The sequence below is a fragment of the Equus caballus genome, chromosome 4 (assembly GCF_041296265.1).
Source record: "Equus caballus isolate H_3958 breed thoroughbred chromosome 4, TB-T2T, whole genome shotgun sequence".
Lineage (NCBI taxonomy): Eukaryota > Metazoa > Chordata > Mammalia > Perissodactyla > Equidae > Equus > Equus caballus.
The window spans coordinates 64,379,691-64,398,405 of record NC_091687.1 but is presented as its reverse complement, the minus strand read 5'-3'; the positions used below and the strand labels follow the sequence as shown (position 1 = coordinate 64,398,405).

The following is an 18,715-nucleotide window of genomic DNA, read 5'->3' as shown; positions in this document are numbered from 1 at the left end:
AAGCGGTAGAGCAAGGACTCAGAAGAAGTCTAGCTGGGCTCCCTGCCTGGGTTTGCAAAGCTTGTTGGATTCTGCCTGCTGAATCAGTCTGTAGCCTTGAGCGACAGTGTTCCATATCGCTGTAACTGCAGACTTAACTTGGTGCTCTAAAGTGGGTATTCATCACGTTCAATAAGAAGATCCTAACCTGAGAGAGGCCCATAGTCTGGGAAGTTATTAGTCATTAGAGAAACAAGAGATCGAGTACGTTGGAGTAGCACAGCTGGGCAGGCTTGCCGGGGCAAGGGAAGAGGTAGCTGAGAGGAGAGGGTTTGATGACTAAGAAGGAGGGCAGCAGGACTGTGCATAAAAGGAAAATGTGAACTCTTGATAGCTAGCGAAAGGGTGAGATGGCAAAGAAACAGAAAAAAATCATAACTCATTGTTCAAAAGAAACAGCCTTATGGCTTTATGTAAATGTGTTAAGAAAGCTTCAATCTCTCTGGCCACACACTCAACCTGAAAGGCTTTCTGTCTTCGTTAGGCACGTCCCCTGAGCACGCAGGTGTGCCACAAGGCAAAGAGACGTTTGCTTAAACACCATCTGTAGCAGAAGCAGCCATTTCACCAGTGTCCGAGAGGAGGCTGTGCCCTCACTAGAAGGAGGCCAAGTCCTAGGAGGCCCAGCAATTTGGGCAGGAATTATTTGCAGTTAACGTCGCACAGGAGGACAAAGGGAACTGTCACCACTCCTGCTGGCGCTCATCTAGACAGCACCTGTTCTTCCAGCACACTCAACCCTTTATCGCCTGACACCTGCCTGGCTGGATGGGCCCCATGCTGCCTGCCGAGGAAATGGAACTGATGAATATCCATTTCATATTAGATTTCATGGCGGAAATGGGAGCATGGAATTTCTAGAGGCAAGCTACCAATGAATCCAGCATCAACCAGGTATAGCTTATTAATGAATCAAATTGATAAAGGTCGAAAGGTGAAAACTTGGTTTAAAAGACAGACAAGAGGAAAAAAAAGCTGCACATATACCATGTCCTTTAGCTACAGCAGAGCCTCGTGGCTTGTGGCACACAGCTGTGCTTTGCTAAGGTGTCTGTGGCATTTCCTTCCGACGTAAGTGCAACATTAAAGAGATGTGCAGTGGACCCTCAGCCCCCTGGACGTCTGAGGAGTTTCAGCCGAAGCCTAGGCAGAGCTTCTGTGAAGCTAATCTCAACCCACCCATCTCCACTGCTGACAGTCCACCTGCCTCAGAGGACAACCGACATGGTTCCAAGGATTCTGAGAAACAAACAAGTGCACTCTCTCTCTCTCTTTCTCCTTCTCTCTTTTACACACACACACTCACCCACACACATGCAGAGGTAAAAATCTTAACCATATCTCTAATTACATATGTTATGATTTTGTTCTCTTTTAATATGACACTCAAAGGTACCAAGAGGCAAGTTCTTTGGGGCATTCTCAACACCTCGACCAAAGTCAGAACAGTGTAGGCTCTCCATATGTATTTGTTGAATAAATGAACAAATGGATATTTACTGCCTCCTTGGGTTTCAAGTTCTGGTGTCCAACCGTGCCTGGAAACTTTCTATTAATACCCCTGGGAAGAGTCCTTAGTTGTATTCTAACTTTACAAATATTCTTTTTATGGAGACATTTGAACTCCTCCAGCTCCCTACACTTGGTTATATGTTTTCTGATGGAGAAATACTAAATGTAAAGTAGGACTGAAGGAATTTTTAACAACTTGTTTCTTAATTCTCACCACAAACACCCTATTTAAAGCATCTCATCAAAAAAATTGTATTTGTCCTGTTCTTCTCTTATTTGCATTTTATTGGGTAACCAAAGACAACAGTCAGCAGGGTGAGTGACAGGATAGGATAAGACTACCAAATAAAGATTTGACTCCACCCTGGATTGTTCCTTAAGGATTAGATATTTTCTCCTCTCCAGCCACATTCCTGGGATAAGAATGTCTACTCTGCATTAAAATTCAGATTACTTGATAAATCTCAATACCCTTCAATAGAAGTAAAATTTTATATAGAAACATTTATTAAACAGTGATAAGCTGGCTCTAGATGTGGGCATGTATGTCCCTAAGTCTTTGAGACAGATTAAGGACCATATCCGGTCAGTCTGCCAGGAAGTACTGATGTTCAAGGATGAATCTCAAGAATGCTGGAAATGGAGCCTTTTCCCCCTGATAAGGCAGATGTGACATTTAAAAAGATATCTGCTACTCTGTATGTAATCAAAGTCATAATAACAAAAATAAGCAAGGAGCCATGGAGCTTTGTTTGAAGGATATTAGTTTGGCTATTAAAGAAACTGGTCAATGTGACAATAGAAAATAGAGCTGTGGTGCTGTCTTTCAAATCTTGCAGGAAGCCCAGACGATAAGAGAACTAATGAGCTAAGGAGGGATAGAGAAAGTTCTGTGGGCTGGTAAGCATTTTTATGAGACGATATATTTTTTAAGCTTATCGCCAAGAATAAAAACACAGTCACTTTTCTTGGAGGGCTTTCTCTTTAATGTCAAGTAAATATTTAAAAGCATAAAGATTTGCTAAATATGGGGTGTTGAGAGTACCCAGATATTTATTATTCTCTGTATTTTCTCTGTTGGAAGCATTCTCTCATAAAAAATGATAAAAGAATCAAAAGGAGGAACAAGGAAAACAGCCAAAATACACATTTTAGGGGAGTTTACCAAGGATGCTTCATTTGCCTCTGCAATGGTTAAAAATGTGAGATATTTGATTCCAAGTTAGTTTGTTAGTATTTTTAAAATAACACCTGATTTCAAAATATAGAGTCTTCAGGTGTTAAATTTGGTGACATTCTAACAAGCGTTAAAGAAATCAACTCCCAGGAAACTTGAAAGCCCTTCAACATCAACATGGTGCTGCCAATTTATCATCTTTAACAAGGTGTATTGGAAATAGCTGAGTACTGACCTCCCCAGGACAAATGATCCTCTTGGGACGAGGGGCCTCTTGCTGTAACTGATACACTGCCAAAAAAAAAAAAAAAAAAGATAATTATAATCAGAAAACTGCAACACATACCGACATGCCTTCAAATAGTTCCATCTAAGTACATCTCAAAAACTGCAAATATTTCAAACAAAAAGCAAAGAGGATACTGGCACATTTTTAGAAGGAATGAAGTCAGATCATTTATATGGAAATTAGTCACCATGAATGTAAACTGGAAAAATTGATTTTTTTTCCTTCTTATAAGGCCAATTTAGTTTCATAATTGTTACTGGCATTGTTCATTTTATGGCTTTCTTGGAAGACTAGATGCGACTAAAATTCTTCTGAATATTTTAAAGTTGAAATTCTACTTGTAACTAAGTAGTAGGATCATATAATAATAGGATTCCTGAATTTCAATGCTGATGTCTCCTGACAGAGCAGGAAAGACGGGCATTGGAAGAGGAGGGCCCTTCTCTGCAACGTTAACAGTTATGTACAAAGACACAACTGATTCTGTGAGAGAATGAAACACCAAGTCACTGCTCTTCTCATGAGTTCCATTTTTGCCCTATCACCATGAATTCTCATCTATTTGACTATTTCCCACCCATTGTCATTCTTTTTTCTTGGGCTCTTTCATATCTTAAATAAAAATAATTCTCTTGTATCCTACTTTAAAGACAGACTTTCAGGCGTGGGCATGGAGGAAAGCAGGTAATCACATAAAAAAATACAGCTTATCAGACTATAATTTGTGATTTTTCAGACTATAACAAATGATTTTCTGCTGCTCAGCTAGTCCGGTTATTATCTCTGTTAGAAGGAAACTAGCCTATGCTGGTGCCTCTGGGTTCTACTTCCACGAACACAGAAATTGAATACAAACCTAGTTGATGTTATCTTCAGAATCTTGAGAGGGAAAAATTAATTTCAGATGGAATAATCTATGAAAAGTTAAAAACTCAGTCCTATAAACTCTTTCCAGAAAATGTAATAAGATAAGCAAAAATTTCTGATTTATTCTTAGATCTAAAAATAAAAAATAAATTTCAATGGAAGGGCAGATGGTTATGTGGAAACAGAGATGAAAATGATGGGCTGTGTTTTGTAATTATGGGTCCCCAATGCTTTCGGCTCAACGTAGTCATTTTCTTACCTAATTAGGTGTAGACTATCCAGCTTTAGCACAGAGAAGAGACTGCCTCACCCTCTTATAGATGTTGTAATGTGCCACATTTCTAAGCTTAGTTTGCCCACACTAAAGATGATGCCTGTGTCACTTAAGGACAACTGGACCCATGTATGGGAGATAGGGTGAGAGAAGGCTTCTTGTAAAAGAAGAAACGTGAGGAAGAGTTAGCCAAAGATAGAGAAATAATTGTGGACATTCCACTGACTATCACAGTAGGGCTCATGCGCTCCTTAAGCCGTGAGAGAGGCTACATGGAATACTTTATTTGTCTAGAATCACCTCCAGCACCTACTAACTGCTTTTCAGCAGGCTGTGGCTGCTAATGAGTGTGATGAGAACCAACGGGGCCATCTCTGAGAATCACAGAGTTCTAGATCTAAGGAGAATTGCAGAACACACATCTAGAGAACCCTGTCCCTTCTCTTCCCACTGTCAACGCCTCTTGAAGCCAACATTTATATGTGGGGGGCCCAGGTGGAATGGCTTTGTGAATGCCACTCTTAATGCCTCCCTTGGAGATGACAAAGGAAGCACAGCTGTTATAAGACAGAAGCATTTTAGCCAAGTGTGCCTTTGCAATTCGTATCAGCAAATATGTGAGCATCTGGTATAGACCAGATACTACAGTCAGCATTATGTACAGGCTTTGAGGATGAGTGGAGAGGAAGGGAGAAGAGAAGGCAACCAGCATACTGAGTGCCTGTCATGTGCCAGGAACAATATTATATTGAATCTTCATGAGAACTCAGAAAAAACAGCTTTGTATCATTATCATTCTCATTTCTCAGATGAGAAAACAAGTGCAGAGAAGTTAAATATTTGTCCCATGGTGTCCAGCTAAAATGTATCCTTTTGAATCCAAAGCCCTGGTTTGTTTTTCTTATGCCTCAGGTCCTTTGCACTTGCTATTCCCTCCATCTGGATTGCTCTTTCCCAAGACATCCATATGACTCCCTCTCTCCCTTCATTCAGGTCTTCCCTGGCTTGCCTGACTTGCGAGGTGACTTGATCTGGTCTGTTTCCAAATAATGATAATAAGGATAAGACTATTCAGAATAATAGAAGCTGCCATTTTCTGGGCACCTACTATGTGCTACACACCTTATGTGCATCTTCTCATTTAATCTTTCCAACAAACTTTCAAGGTAACTGTTATTCCCCCCTACCTACCCACCCGTAAAGCAGTGGAGATGCTAAGCTTTGAAGAAGCTGAAGGTCACACAGATAATATGATGAAATCAAGATTTAAAGCCTGATTTTCTGATCCCAAAGTCTGTATTTTTCAGCCTCAGCCAGTGGTTCCCTGAAGTAGATGGTTAGGAGATCCCATGTGCGGCTGCTTGTGTTAGAATCTCCGAGGAGCCACAATAAAATACAGATTCCCAGACTCTGTGTTCCCTAGCCATGCTCACTCTGCCAGTCTGGTGAGGGGCCCAGAAATCTGTTTTTTTAAAGCTCTTCAAGAGATTCCAATGCACAGCCAGGTGTGATGGCCACTGCCCTTCACCTTGCTGAAGGAAGGATCAGAGTGGGAACCTTGGAGGCAGGGAAGCGAGAGAGAGTAGTATTTTAGTTGTACATAAACGAGATGGTGAAAGTGTGAGTTGAGGTGACACTGGTGGGAGTGCAGATGAGAAGGTGGGTGATTGCAGAGAAGGACTGACCAGCTTGATTACAAATTGAATAGAGAGAAGGACGTTGAATGACTGAGAGATCCAGACGCCATTAACAATCACGGAGGATACCGGCGAAGGAACATTTCTGGACAGTTCCTCTCCTGTGTCCACAGGCTAAAGCGCAGAGCTGTGTCCTCTAGGGACCCTCTGAGCTTTAGTAAAGAGAAATGTAGTACTTCACCAGCCTCATAACTGGGAACAGTCTGAGCCAGGGGTGATTTTGAGGGGATGCTTGCAAACCCCTCAAGCCAGGAACACCTCTCCTTCCTGGTCCTTGGGCAGCACACATCATTAATTGACTATTTCTCAGTGAGCAGGTCTCAGATCCGCAAGACCTACTCAGTGCTTTTCCAAACAACAGAAGTTGGCAAATAGGCACAGAAGCCATTTGGGTTATGTGGCTGTCTATAAAGATAATGAGACGGTAACCAACTGCAATGATAGCCATATGAAAAATGGGGCCCTAAATCCTATCTTAGCTTCGAGAGAGGGCCCCAGTCCCTCATTGTCAAGGTTAGCCATAACAAAACAAACATCTGTAAAAAAAAATCTCAGAGGCACATTTAATATAACTGGAACATGTCATATTATCTGAAAGTGTCACTTCTTGAATTTTCCTTGTTCAACAAACACATTTCACAAGCAAAATGCAATGATGTATTTCACTTCTTGGGTGGTTCTGTGGGCTAAGAGGCGATATGATGGACTCTGCTTGTACAGCAATATTCCAAATATGTTCCAGGCACTCCCCAGCCCTGGGACGTCTACAGCGTACGAAAGAACTCGTAGCACTGGAATAAGCTGTTTGACGGGGGTTGGGGTGTGGGGTCATCACTCACTGAGAGGATGTTTTACTTTCTCTTCAATAAGAAAACTCAACTCACCCTCCTCTGGTAACAGAATCAACCTACTCCTTATGGACACCGAGCGAAAGCCTGTGGCCTGGGTGATGCTGAAGCCCAATCCAGACTCATCAGCTCATAAGAGACCCTGCAGGGATGGCCTCTAACAGCCACTTGCTTCTAAAGAGGGCACGTGGACCCAGGAGCCAAACCTCACCACTTTGTTGTGACATTGTGCTAGTACCACCCTGCTCAGTGCCCATGTCTTCTCAGTTTTCATAGAAAAAAACTCATAAGCATGAGTAAGAAATAGTAGGTGCTTTAGATGTCTTCTTGGCTCAAGCCCAGCTCTAGCCTGCCTCGCCAACAGAACATTCGTCCAGTCTTAATGGCGACCGACTTCTTCTCTTGTCTAATGGCACTGTGAAAGACCAGAGGATGAAGCTGTGTAGCCTTGAACCAGAAGATCTATGACATAAGCGTGCATAAGAAACACCCATGTGATGTGATAAATTACAAATCCCCCTACTTTTTTGATTCAGAAATCTGGAGTAAGGTCCAGGAATAGTTATTATAAATATTCTCCTCAGGTGATTCTGATTCAGGAGGCCTGCGGATCTGGGTTTTGAGGTTCTAAACTCCTCTTTAGAAACACACGCACGAGCTAGGACTGCTTCACCCGCTGCTGGGGAGAGTCTCCTGGGAGAGCTGTCGGCCGTAGCATCTGCCGCCTAATTGGCATTTGGTCCCTTAAAAAATAAAACCTTTCAGAGTACACCCATGGTGGTTGGCTTTTGAACTTGTCTACTTAGGGCATACAGTTCATCCAGTTCTGGTTTAAAGTTTAGAATGTAACTTTACTTTTTTTTTAAGCGAACTTGAAAATAGCTTTTCTTTCAGAGAACTGAAACCAAAGCTTTCTCAGTGACCTCATCAATGTTTTGGAGTTTGGTCTTGACTATTAAGGACTAGCTGCAGATACACGATATTTTGGGACAAGATTATTCTTTTGGGAAACAGCCCAGTAAGTGACAGCATTAGCTTCTGAGAAAGAGAGGGGAGCAGAGAATACAGGAACTTAAGGGACATCGTATGACCTCACATTTCTTCAACTCAGGACCAAGTGTCATGCATCCTTGTGGCCCACAACTCCAAGCTCACTGTCTGGCTTAAGGCAAAGACTTAATATGCATTTGCTGAATGAATGAATGAATAAATAATGCACTTTACGTAAAATACCGAGAGACCTGATTTCTAAGGTTCCTTACTCTTCTAAATTTTTAAATCAGACATTTGTGGTTGCCTTCCCAGCATCCATTTCCATCTTCCCCATTCCAATAGTACTCCAAATTTTCTAGTCATGTGTATGATATAGGATTGGTCCTCCCACCCCCATCAGAGTTTCAGTGGTGGTCCCTGCTTGCTGTAGGGCAGTTAGCATATCCCAATTCTCTGACCACAGTGACGGAGTCAAAATTGGTGACTCAGGTCAATCTGAGACTCAGTGCTAAGACTTGGCTTGAAGTGTCAGGAAAGTAAACTGTCTCTTTGCCTGTTGCTCTTGAATGAGGAGGCCTTATCCCTGGTGCTGTTGGTAGCTATCTGGGGATCACAAGGGAGGAGTCTACTAACAGCAGAGCCAAACCTAGCAGAGTAGAGCCAAAAAAGGAGGAGAGACACACTGGGTTCTGGTAATGTCATTTGAGTTGCTGGAACAAGTCAGGCCTGAAGACAGTGCCCTTAGACTTTTTGCTTAAGTCAATCAATGTGATTGAGCAGACAATTCCACTACTTGCACCCAAGAGCATTGCAATTAGCATTAAAACTCAGACACAGCTCCTTAAAGTGAATCATTATGAAGTAGACTAATTTTATTTTAGGAATAATGTCATAATTGGGACTAATGCTTCATGATAATGTTCTGATATCAAATAAGTCAAAGTTATGAAATAATGAAAGCAAAGACATACTTCTATACTTCTCTAATAATTGAATATTATGACTTTAAATTTTTAAACCTAATCCTCTAATATGGCAAAAATATACTGCATCCAGTAAATATAGGAAAGATTTCAAAGTAACAAATAATCACTAAAGTAAAAAAAAAGTGTATGATGGAAAGATGTGGATCCTATAAATGATATGCTAATGAATTTACTTCAATATCTAAAATTAATCTCTCAAAAGACGGTTTGTGATCTTTCAAAAAGAAGAGCTTGGTGATTCCTGGGGTTGGGAATGGGTTTGCCAACAGGTTATTTAAAACAAAACAAATTTCATATTCTGAAATTTGCTGGGCTTTCAGATCAGGAAAATGCTACGATTATAGTGTATTTGGATTTTAAAAAGTATCTCATGAAGTCCTGCGAGCCCTCAGTTTCCTTCTCCTATTCATCCTTCAAGACTCATGTGAAAATTTAATCTCTTCTAGAAAGTCTCCTCCAGTCCCCGGAGGTACAGTAGTCGTATATTATTACTAAAATTCATTTGCATTTTAAGTTAGTTGGTTTACATCTGCCTCTTCACTAGACTGTAAACTGGAGGAAAGTATGGACCACATTTTATTCATTTTTGATTCCTAATACTTATTCTCTGACATTCAGAAGGTATTCATTGTTCGCTGAAAGACCAAATGAGTGGACGACAATCTTGGGATTAACGTGCAATAGCAGGAGCTTGGGAATAATATTGTCAGGTGAGTTTATAAGTGGTCCAACACCCAAACCCAAACAATTCATGGATCCAGGACAACCAAAAGAGAATTCTTTCTCAGTGGTGCTCTGTAGGTCTCTGGTCAATGTGTTTTTGATGCCACAGATGGCCTACTGAAAGCATAGGTCCCTCAGTTTTGGAGTTCCACATCACTAGAGGCCCTCAAATAGAAACTGGATGACAATTAGTTAGGTGCAATAGAGAGGAATTTCATTTATGCCATTAGGTTTGTAACAAATGACTTCAACCATCCCTTCTGCATCTGAAGTTTTATGATTCTAGAACAAATTTTTAAAAAACCCCACAACTGGGTTAGACCCCCAAATCAGACTTAAAACCAATTTTACTCTAGGGTAAAATTGATACTGTGAACATATAATTAGCAAGGTGTTTTCTAGCTTCCTTAGGACACAGAAGTACATTTAAGAGATATATTGGGTGGCCCAAGGTCTCTTTGCAAAAGGCGAAATGAATTTGAGCCAATGCCATTGTTTTGCTTCAGTAAAGCTCTCTGCGGTGGCATTCACTCAACAAATATTTATTGGGTAGTTAATGTATGCAAGGCTGTGTGCAAGGCAGTGTGCAAGGAATAGTAAGTCATGGAACACCCAGCACCTCTCACTACAGATATTTTGTTGATTTACTGTCAGAGCACTTCACACTCCATTAGGAAACAAACAAACAAAAACATCCAATTACTAAGTCATTAGTACTGCCTTTTAAAACAGAAGATCAGAATGCAGAACATTAGAGTGGAAGGGCCCTTAGAGACCCAGCACCGCCCCTTTATTTCACAGATGGAAGAACAGACTCCTGTAATGAAGAACGAGGTACCTCTACATATGCTGACATGGAAAGATAGAAACGATATTTGTGAAGTGACATGAGCAAGTTGAAGGTCACCAAGTACAGCATAAACCTATTTTTACAAAAGGAAATAACAACAACATAATGCCTTAATATAAAGCATGTGTATTTTAAACACGTAGAAGGATATGCCTCCCAAAATTGACAGGGGTCAGCTACTAGGGAGCAGGAAAGAGGCGTGGAATACAGAGTGGGGGCTAGTTTGTGGATTACGGGAAATTTTTACTCTCAGCTTTACGTATTCCAGTAGTTTATTTTTTAATGTAGCTTTGTATTGCTTTTGTAACAAACATATATATACATAGGCATATGTATATACATGTGTGTGTCTCTGTGTGCATGTGTATACTTATTTATGTATTTATGTACAAAATTTTAAATAGAAAGAAAAAAAGTCTTGGAGACTTGCAGGCTGTGGGTCAGACTTGCTTCTGGGTTCCACTCTGAATGCCGCTCCAACGCTTTTTGTAAAACCTTTGCCAAGTTACTGAACCTCCCTGAGCTGTGGTTTCCTTGTATGCGAGATGGAGATAACAACGGTACCCGTTGCTTAGGACTGTGGTGAGAATTTGAGAGTTCAAGCGCACAGTTGGCGCAGTAGCTGGCCCACAGCAGGTCTCAATGGGCATAGAAACAAGGGCAAGATCAATAACAATTGCAAGAATTATTCTTATTGTTGCTGCCTAGAAGTAGAGCCTGAACAAGAACTGTGTCCCTCGGCTCTGAGCCCAGTGGGCTTCCATCCTACCACACTCCTCCCCCCTCTAACAGGAGAATTACTTAGTCAGGCAGATGACACTGAGGAAAGAGACAATAAACTTGAGGTGATGACAACTGCCTGCCTTCCTGAGGGGAGTTGAACTGGTGGCTGATGATCAGATAATGATGTCTGTTTCTAAGGAGTTGCCCTTAGTGATCAAACATAATTCTGTGCTATATTTTTGCTAATTTTTTTTGTGGTAAATCTCATATGATGTTACAGCTTTAGGATGATTGGCCAAGAACAGAACTCATGGAAGTCAACAAATTTACCCTTGCTGACCAACTGTGGAAGGAAGGAAGGGAAGGCAGGAAGGAAGGAAGAGAAAGAAAGAAAGCTCTCAATTGAAAGGTAGAGAGTCAGAGTGTACATTTCCTTTTTTCTAAGCATTTCTGAAGTGGGTCACAGGCAGCCAGCTCTCGAGGGTCCCTGCCAGGGGAGAGTGCTTTTCTAGTCCCCTCTGACCAACATCTCTTGTGAGTGGAAAAAGAAGGATTTGGGTGATCAGTGCTGTGATGTGGGACCGCTTATGTGCACTAAATCAATGGCAAGAATTGTTCAAAAGGCAAGCCTGCTGGAGACTTCTGAGGACATTATCATTTCAGATACTCACAGTACGATTTCCATATCGGAGGCTGGTATTCTTCGGCATCTAGAATAAAAAGAAAGAAATCAATCCGTCAGCCTGCACGTCAAACTGTCAACATGCGTCTTCTCTGGAGGAAAAAGTCTGTCAGCAGTACTTGGTTTCTGGCCTCAGGGGGCCTCTCCGCTCATTTATGGGACAGTTCCAGGCACGAGGGAGGAAATGTGCATGGCAACCCTGTGGACCCAACACCACTGTCTTCAGATCTCTTACATGACAGAATCAATTGCTTAGCCATTTTCATAGAGCCCAGTAAATCAAAAAAGATTTTTAAAGCAATTAACTTGATTGTCCCCTCCAGCAATCCTTTCAAACAGTATTTACTTAACTTGGCATAATAAACATATAATTTATCTCACAGTTTCCAATCAGACCTTTAGCCTATTTATTAAGACTTGAGGGCAAGACGCCGAGTGGCAAGTATGTAATATTAAATCTGGGAAGTTGTGCAACTCGACCAACTGAACTCCTAAAATACTAGGTCTGACAGTAGAGACACTGATGATTCAATTGGAATCACATTATCTCCTTGAATTTACTGCAGTGTGTGACTTCGGAAATTTCCAGAAAACCACTCAGCAATCAGAAGTGTCAGAGTGAAAGAGTTACAACAAAATGGAGAGGACAAAATTGTTATTCATCAAGCTAGAAAACAGACAATGGGAGGAACTCTGCTTGTTCAGTCGACTCAACAAGCCTCGCGCTGACAGCTGAATTTATAATTCTGGCGGAGCGATGAGAGTCTTCCTGAGCTGGTAGCTGAGGCCTGGGTAAAATGTACTCCAGCTCGAACAGCCGGAGGGGGAAACACTTTTCCCAAATCACAGAGGGTTGAGCTGTGGGCACCTTAACAGCTCTCTAATTCAGCTCCTTCAGATGAGGAGACTCTGCTTTTTGTCGTCTGCACCCCACGCCATCACAGAGCTGTCCTTACCCTGTCCTTGTCCCTGCGCGGTCACATCCTACTTTCATGCAAGGGAATAGAACTTTTCTAGCCTCATCCAGTAAGATAATTTGAGAATTTTTCCCCTCCTGAGAAACAAATATGCTACTTATAAATATGAACTAACATGAGTAGTGAACTTCCCCAAATCCTACTCAATTACACAAGGGTAGCTTAAAATAGATTCTTTCACAATTAATATCTTGCTCTCTGGGGCCCTACTAGCCCAGAGGCCACTAAATGCCTCCAAAGGTAATTTCACACAAATAAATTTATATCGTTAGGCCTGGGTAGTCAGGTCCCTACCTATGGATAATGAGCTACATAGGCACACACACAAATACAGTGCTTTAATAACGGTTTATGTTGTTATTCCAACTTAGTTTGCCGAATAAAAGTGAAACTCAATACTTTTGTCGAAGTAAGAGAACAGTATCTTGTAATAGTGAGCTTTTAACCTAAACGTGCAATTAATTTCATCCTTTATATGATACAAACCAATTTTAGTGGGTTAACATGAGTGTTTATAAAGAGCATTCAAATAAAATAAATCAAGTTGCCAAGTTTACAATAAAATTCCAGAACCACCCATACAATGCCACCTCACCAGAAAAGCCGGGTCCTGTATGTTAAATGTTGATGACATCTTCTAAAATTTTTTTTCAAAGATAAAGATCAGCACGCACACACACACACAAACACACACACGACAGATTGCATGGAAATGCAGATCCCCGAGATGTCATCTCTACAAAGTTGTAATGTATTGTGATTTTGGATGAGATTTATGCTATGAGGTCAGCACAACTCCCAGACCAAGAAGTGCTCTAGATGTTCACCACAACTTTCTGCAGAGTGCAATTTTCCACGTGCTGAGGAAAGGTACCCCCCGCAAAAAAGACGTCATCTATTTTATGCAGGTTTTTAAGTATAGTTGAGACGCTCACCTTGAATCTCCTAAGGTCTTCTTACCTAAAGTTAGAAATTTAGATTAGATAACCCCTCACTGTCTGTTAAGTCTTCTTGATCTGTGAAAAACCTAGAATTCTGTTTCCTCTGAAACACTGGCTCTTAGCATTTTAACTTTAGTCCAGGCTGCCCTGCTTGCTGCAGGAACAATTTATCCCTTTCCAGTTGTCTCTTGTTGACAATATAACATAGAGGTAAAGAAAGTTGCCTAGAGAGACTGGAGATCTTAATGCTCCCTTGCTTAAAACCCTCCAAAGTCTTCCCTTCGCATTTGGTTTAAAGTACAAACATCCTACTACGGCCTACAAGGCCCCATGTCATCTGGTCCCTGCCACCTCTTGACTCCATTGCAGACACTTTTCCCTTTTCAACTTATCATCCAACCACACTGGCCTTCACTCTGTTCCTAGAACAAGCCATGTTCTTCCCAGCCCCCGGCCTGTGCTCTTGTGGACTCTCCATGTACAATGCTCTCCAACAGGTCTTGGCATGGCTGACTTGCTCCATCACGTAGGGTTCAGCTCAAATGTCACCTCCCAGGGGCCTTCCCTGCCAATCTTGTGTGAAGTGGTCTTCCCCAACCCCAGTCACTCTCCTCCACAGTGCTTATTACCATCTGAAATTATTTATTGATTGGTTGCCTTGCTATTACTGGTCTCATCCTACTATAAGCCAAACTCCATATAAACAGGAATTGCCTCATTCACGTCTGCCTCACCAGCCCTTAGAAGGGTGCCTGGCATATAACAAACATTCAAAAGACATGTGTTAAATAAATGAATGGACTCTCAGGGTTCAAGTATCACCTCTGACAATTACTGGCTGAATAACTCGAAGTAGGTTACTTAATTTCTTTTAAGGGCCTCCCAATACTCATCTTTATAAAACAGAAAAAATAAAAGCACCTATCCCATGACTTGTCTCCTAGGGTTACTGTGAGAATTAAATGAGATAATATATATAAAATTCTTGAGACAGCACCTGGCAAAAAGCAAATTCTCCGTGAAGCCCCACTTACGTTGTCAGTGCGCTGTGGTCAGTGTTCATCACCCTTTCCTGGCTCTTCCCAGGTGAGCTCATGTTCTTGTCCTCTCTCCCTTGACCACAGCCAATGACTGTCTCTATTCTTGCCCCCAGATCTGGAGCCTGTAATTAAGTTCCAGTGCTGTTGTCACGGAATATTTTTCCTTCTCATAAAAGAATTCAAAGCGAGAGGCCATTTGTCATGCTTCAGTGGAACAACTATAATTACCTTGGTCTTAGAGACACGTTTCACAAACCACTAAAGTGCACTGTTAGGAGGCCTCGGCCAAGCGACACGGCACAAAATACTTTTAATATGTCGAAACAAATCTTCAGCAGCCTTCAACACCGCCCTACCAACATGCACCTTTGCCTCCACTGTATACAATATTTTTCAAAGATCTACTTCAGTCTTGGATAGCCTGACATTTTTTTTTCTAACCTGGATTAGGTTTTCTAGGTCATTTAGTTCATCTTCCTCATTTGCCAAATGAGGAAAATGAAATGCAGAACGATTAAGTGGCTTCTCAAGGTCATCAAACAAGTGAGAGGCAGAGGTGGCATTAGAGCAGAGAGCTCTGCCTTCCAGGCCTCTGACACATCAGTCACCCTCGGCAGGCAGTCCCCCCTAATGTACAGAGACTGAAATCCGGAAAAAAAGGATTGTGTAACAGATTTGTTACTTCAATTCTCGTGCAATTCTTCAAGCTTTTTCAAAGCTTGAAGGGAAAAATAAAACAGAAAAGAAAGAAAACTAGCAGTATGAAAATCATCCTCAAGTCAAATGGTGGGACAGTATTCCACCTATGCGCATCCCTCCATCCAATAGCTAAGTCCAGGAGGGGCAAGTTACCGAAGCACCGACACCACGAGGCATAACGCTTTTGGGAAGTGTATTCCTTTGTTAAATATTTTAGAGAGACGGGTATAACGCAGAAGGGAAGGAGACGAAGAGAACACAAGCAGCTCCACGTTCTAAGACAAAACTGGCACTGAACCCAGGAGACAGTTACACATTTTTTGAAAGGAACCATAAATTATAAGGGTCAACGAGGCTTAGAAAATATATTCCTTAAAAACATTGACTAATATGTATCCAAACTTTAAAACATGTGTAAATCCTTCGACTCAGCAATTCTATTCATGGGAATTCAGCCTAAGGTAGCAATTGTACACCCACAAAGATGGATATATGAACAAGGTGTTCGTTGCTGCTTTGCATATCATAGTGAATGGAACAGCCCAGAAAGAAGAGAGTGATTGAATAAATTATCATATATGATAGCCATGAAAACGATGGTGTGGGTCAGAGCTTTGTGGTCAAGAGTGTGGCCTCTGGAGCTTGACTGTTTACCTTCAAAACCTAGCTCTGTCACTAAGTAGCTGTGTGACCTTAGGCAAGTTATCTCACCTCTCTGTGCCTCAGGTTTTTAATCTATAAAATGAGAGTAATAATACTACCCAACATGTAGCATTTTGTGAGGATAGGATGGGTTAATATGTATAAAATACATAGTGTGCTGCCTGGCATGTAGTAAACTCTTTTATCTGCTGTTATTATTATCTGTCTTTAATGATATAGAAAAACATCCATGCTACATTAAGTATTAGACAACTTGTGTTACAAAACAATTTATTAAATATGATCCCATTTTGGGGGGACATTTACTTACTTTTTTAATATGATCCCATTTTTAAGAAAAGATAAACATTTATATACATAGAAATTATCCATAAGACTATAAAAACCCAATTATTAACAGTTGCTATAGACGATAGTGAAAATAGAGGTGACTTCTATTTTTCTGTTCTTTTGCGTACCTGCATTTTCTAATTTTATGTTCACTTTGCTTGCACAAAAATTAAAATGAATGGGAAACTAATTAATGGAAGTGCTAGGTGTTTTCTTTTCTTTTTTTTTGAGGAAGATTGGCCCTGAGCTAACATCCACCATCAATCCTCCTCTTTTTGCTGAGGAAGACTGGCCCTGAGCTAAGATCTGTGCCTATCTTCCTCTACTTTAAATGTGAGATGATTGCCACAGAATGGCCTGATAACCAGTGCTAGGTCCATGCCCGGGATCGAGGTCAGGGAACCCCCCGGGTCACCAAAGCAGAGTGTGCAAACTTAACCACTGTGCCACCAGGCCAGCCCTAACTAGGTATTTTCTTTGTTTTTTTTTTTTTTAAAGATTTTATTTTTTCCTTTTTCTCCCCAAAGCACCCCGGTACATAGTTGTGTATTCTTGGTTGTGGGTTCCTCTAGTTGTGGCATGTGGGACGCTGCCTCAGCGTGGTCTGACGAGCAGTGCCATGTCCGCGCCCAGGATTCGAACCGACGAAACACTGGGCCGCCTGCAGCGGAGCGCGCGAACTTAACCACTCGGCCACGGGGCCAGCCCCTATTTTCTTTGTTTTTTAACATGCTGTCTAAATAAATCACCACCTTGAAACTGAAGTATAAGTAAAAAGACTCAACAAAAATCATTCTTATAATAACACACGCAGCGTGTACAGTGTTAGTGCAGGAAGAGCTGTAGACAAAAGAAGAGACCACGGCTTCTGTAGCAAAAGGCTATGCCCAACCCCCTTGGTCCTCCTTTAAAAATTCTGTGAAATAAATGTTCATGAGCAATTCTAAGCAGGCTGGGAAGCAGGGATCTCCTTTCAGGAAAGAGGGGGAAAAAAGATATAGAGGCTTAGAAGATGATCAGAACCTTACAAAAACAGGTAATAAGACCACTCCAGTGAAATAGCCCACAAAGAATCTGAACATTCTATACAAAAGAAAAGCTGGTTCAGGGGGCCTGGAGGTGCAGGCTAAAACTTGGAAGCGATCTTGAGAAAACCTTCTGTGCTACAGTAACTGAACCCTGACAAGGCAGGCTGCCGTTCTGAACTGGGGGGAGGATAAAGAATTCTGGGATCACCACGTGGAAAGCTCTTCAATGTCTGAGACCCAAGGAGGCGACAACAGGAGCAAGAGAGCACATGTCACAAAAAGCCATCTTTTAGATCAAGAACATGACAAAAATAACGTAATATCTCTATTCTTTTACTAAACTTAAAAAGAATACACATTTATTGTTAAAAACCAGAAAAAGTCCAACAATTTAAAAATGTCTCTTAGAAAGTGCCCAGGCTCAGAGAAAAGCAGCATTATTAGATTTATGTGAATCTTTCCAGATTTTGTCCTGTAAATGTCTAGAATAAAAATTTGTAAAAATGGTCTCATATCATATATACTGCCCTGCAATTTGCTCTTGAACTTAATGATATTTCTTAGGCATCTTTCCACGTCAGTACACACAGATCTGTTTTATTATTTTTTTAACCGTCTTTCACTGTATAATACCAAAAATGTATTTAACTCGTTTATGTAATAGTTTCCAACTGACGAACATTTAGGTTATTTTCAATTTTTCGCTACTATAAACAATGCTGCAAAGATATGTTACATGTGTAATGTAGATTGTGGGAAGTTGAACTGCTGGGGGAAGGGTTTGTGTATTTTTTATTTTAAATGCAATTGTTAAAAGGGCCTTCAAAACATTGTATCAATTGGAACTCTCCACAATGTGTGAAAGAGTGCCTGTTTCCCCACCCCCTCACCAACACTGGCTATCATCACTGCACATTTTAATTTTTTGATGCCTTTAAGACTCACTTAGAAAATATACAGATGAAATAGGTATGCATTTGCAGGGAAACAAACAGAGCTTGGAACCTTCTGGGAGTGAACCTGTGGAAACATATGGTCATGGAGGGAAGGGAAAACACACTGCTCCCACATGTTCTGGTGGCTGCAGCTGGAAGGCTATATTTTTCCACGCATTTGCAGCTCCAGAAACATGTTGACTGGATGGCACCACCTGAGGAGCAAGTGTAAAGGAATTTGGGGACTGATTAATGAAGAAAAATTAGAGACCGCCATGTGCTACGCTTGGGTAAGTGACAACTAAAGAGGAAATACCCGTAAACATCAAGGAGAGCCAGATTCCCTCCCTTGGCTCGGTGGAGTATGACTAGACTAACAGAAAAACACACGCAGGGGCTTTGGAAAATGAGAAGAGTGAAAGATTCACCAATTTAGAGAATG

General features: G+C 41.2%; 1 protein-coding gene across 2 annotated transcripts in view; it reads right to left on the bottom strand.

The window, feature by feature from the left end:
* Window positions 1–18,715, bottom strand: part of CHN2 (chimerin 2) — a 287,377-nt gene that overhangs the window by 130,354 nt on the left and 138,308 nt on the right. For both annotated transcript variants that reach the window (XM_023639441.2, XM_070264752.1), the window contains exons 2-3: window positions 11,650–11,688; window positions 2,964–3,019 (exon numbers count right to left, since the gene is read on the bottom strand). In XM_023639441.2, coding sequence (XP_023495209.1) covers window positions 2,964–3,019; window positions 11,650–11,688 — 95 coding nt within the window. The remainder of the gene's footprint in view (window positions 1–2,963; window positions 3,020–11,649; window positions 11,689–18,715) is intronic.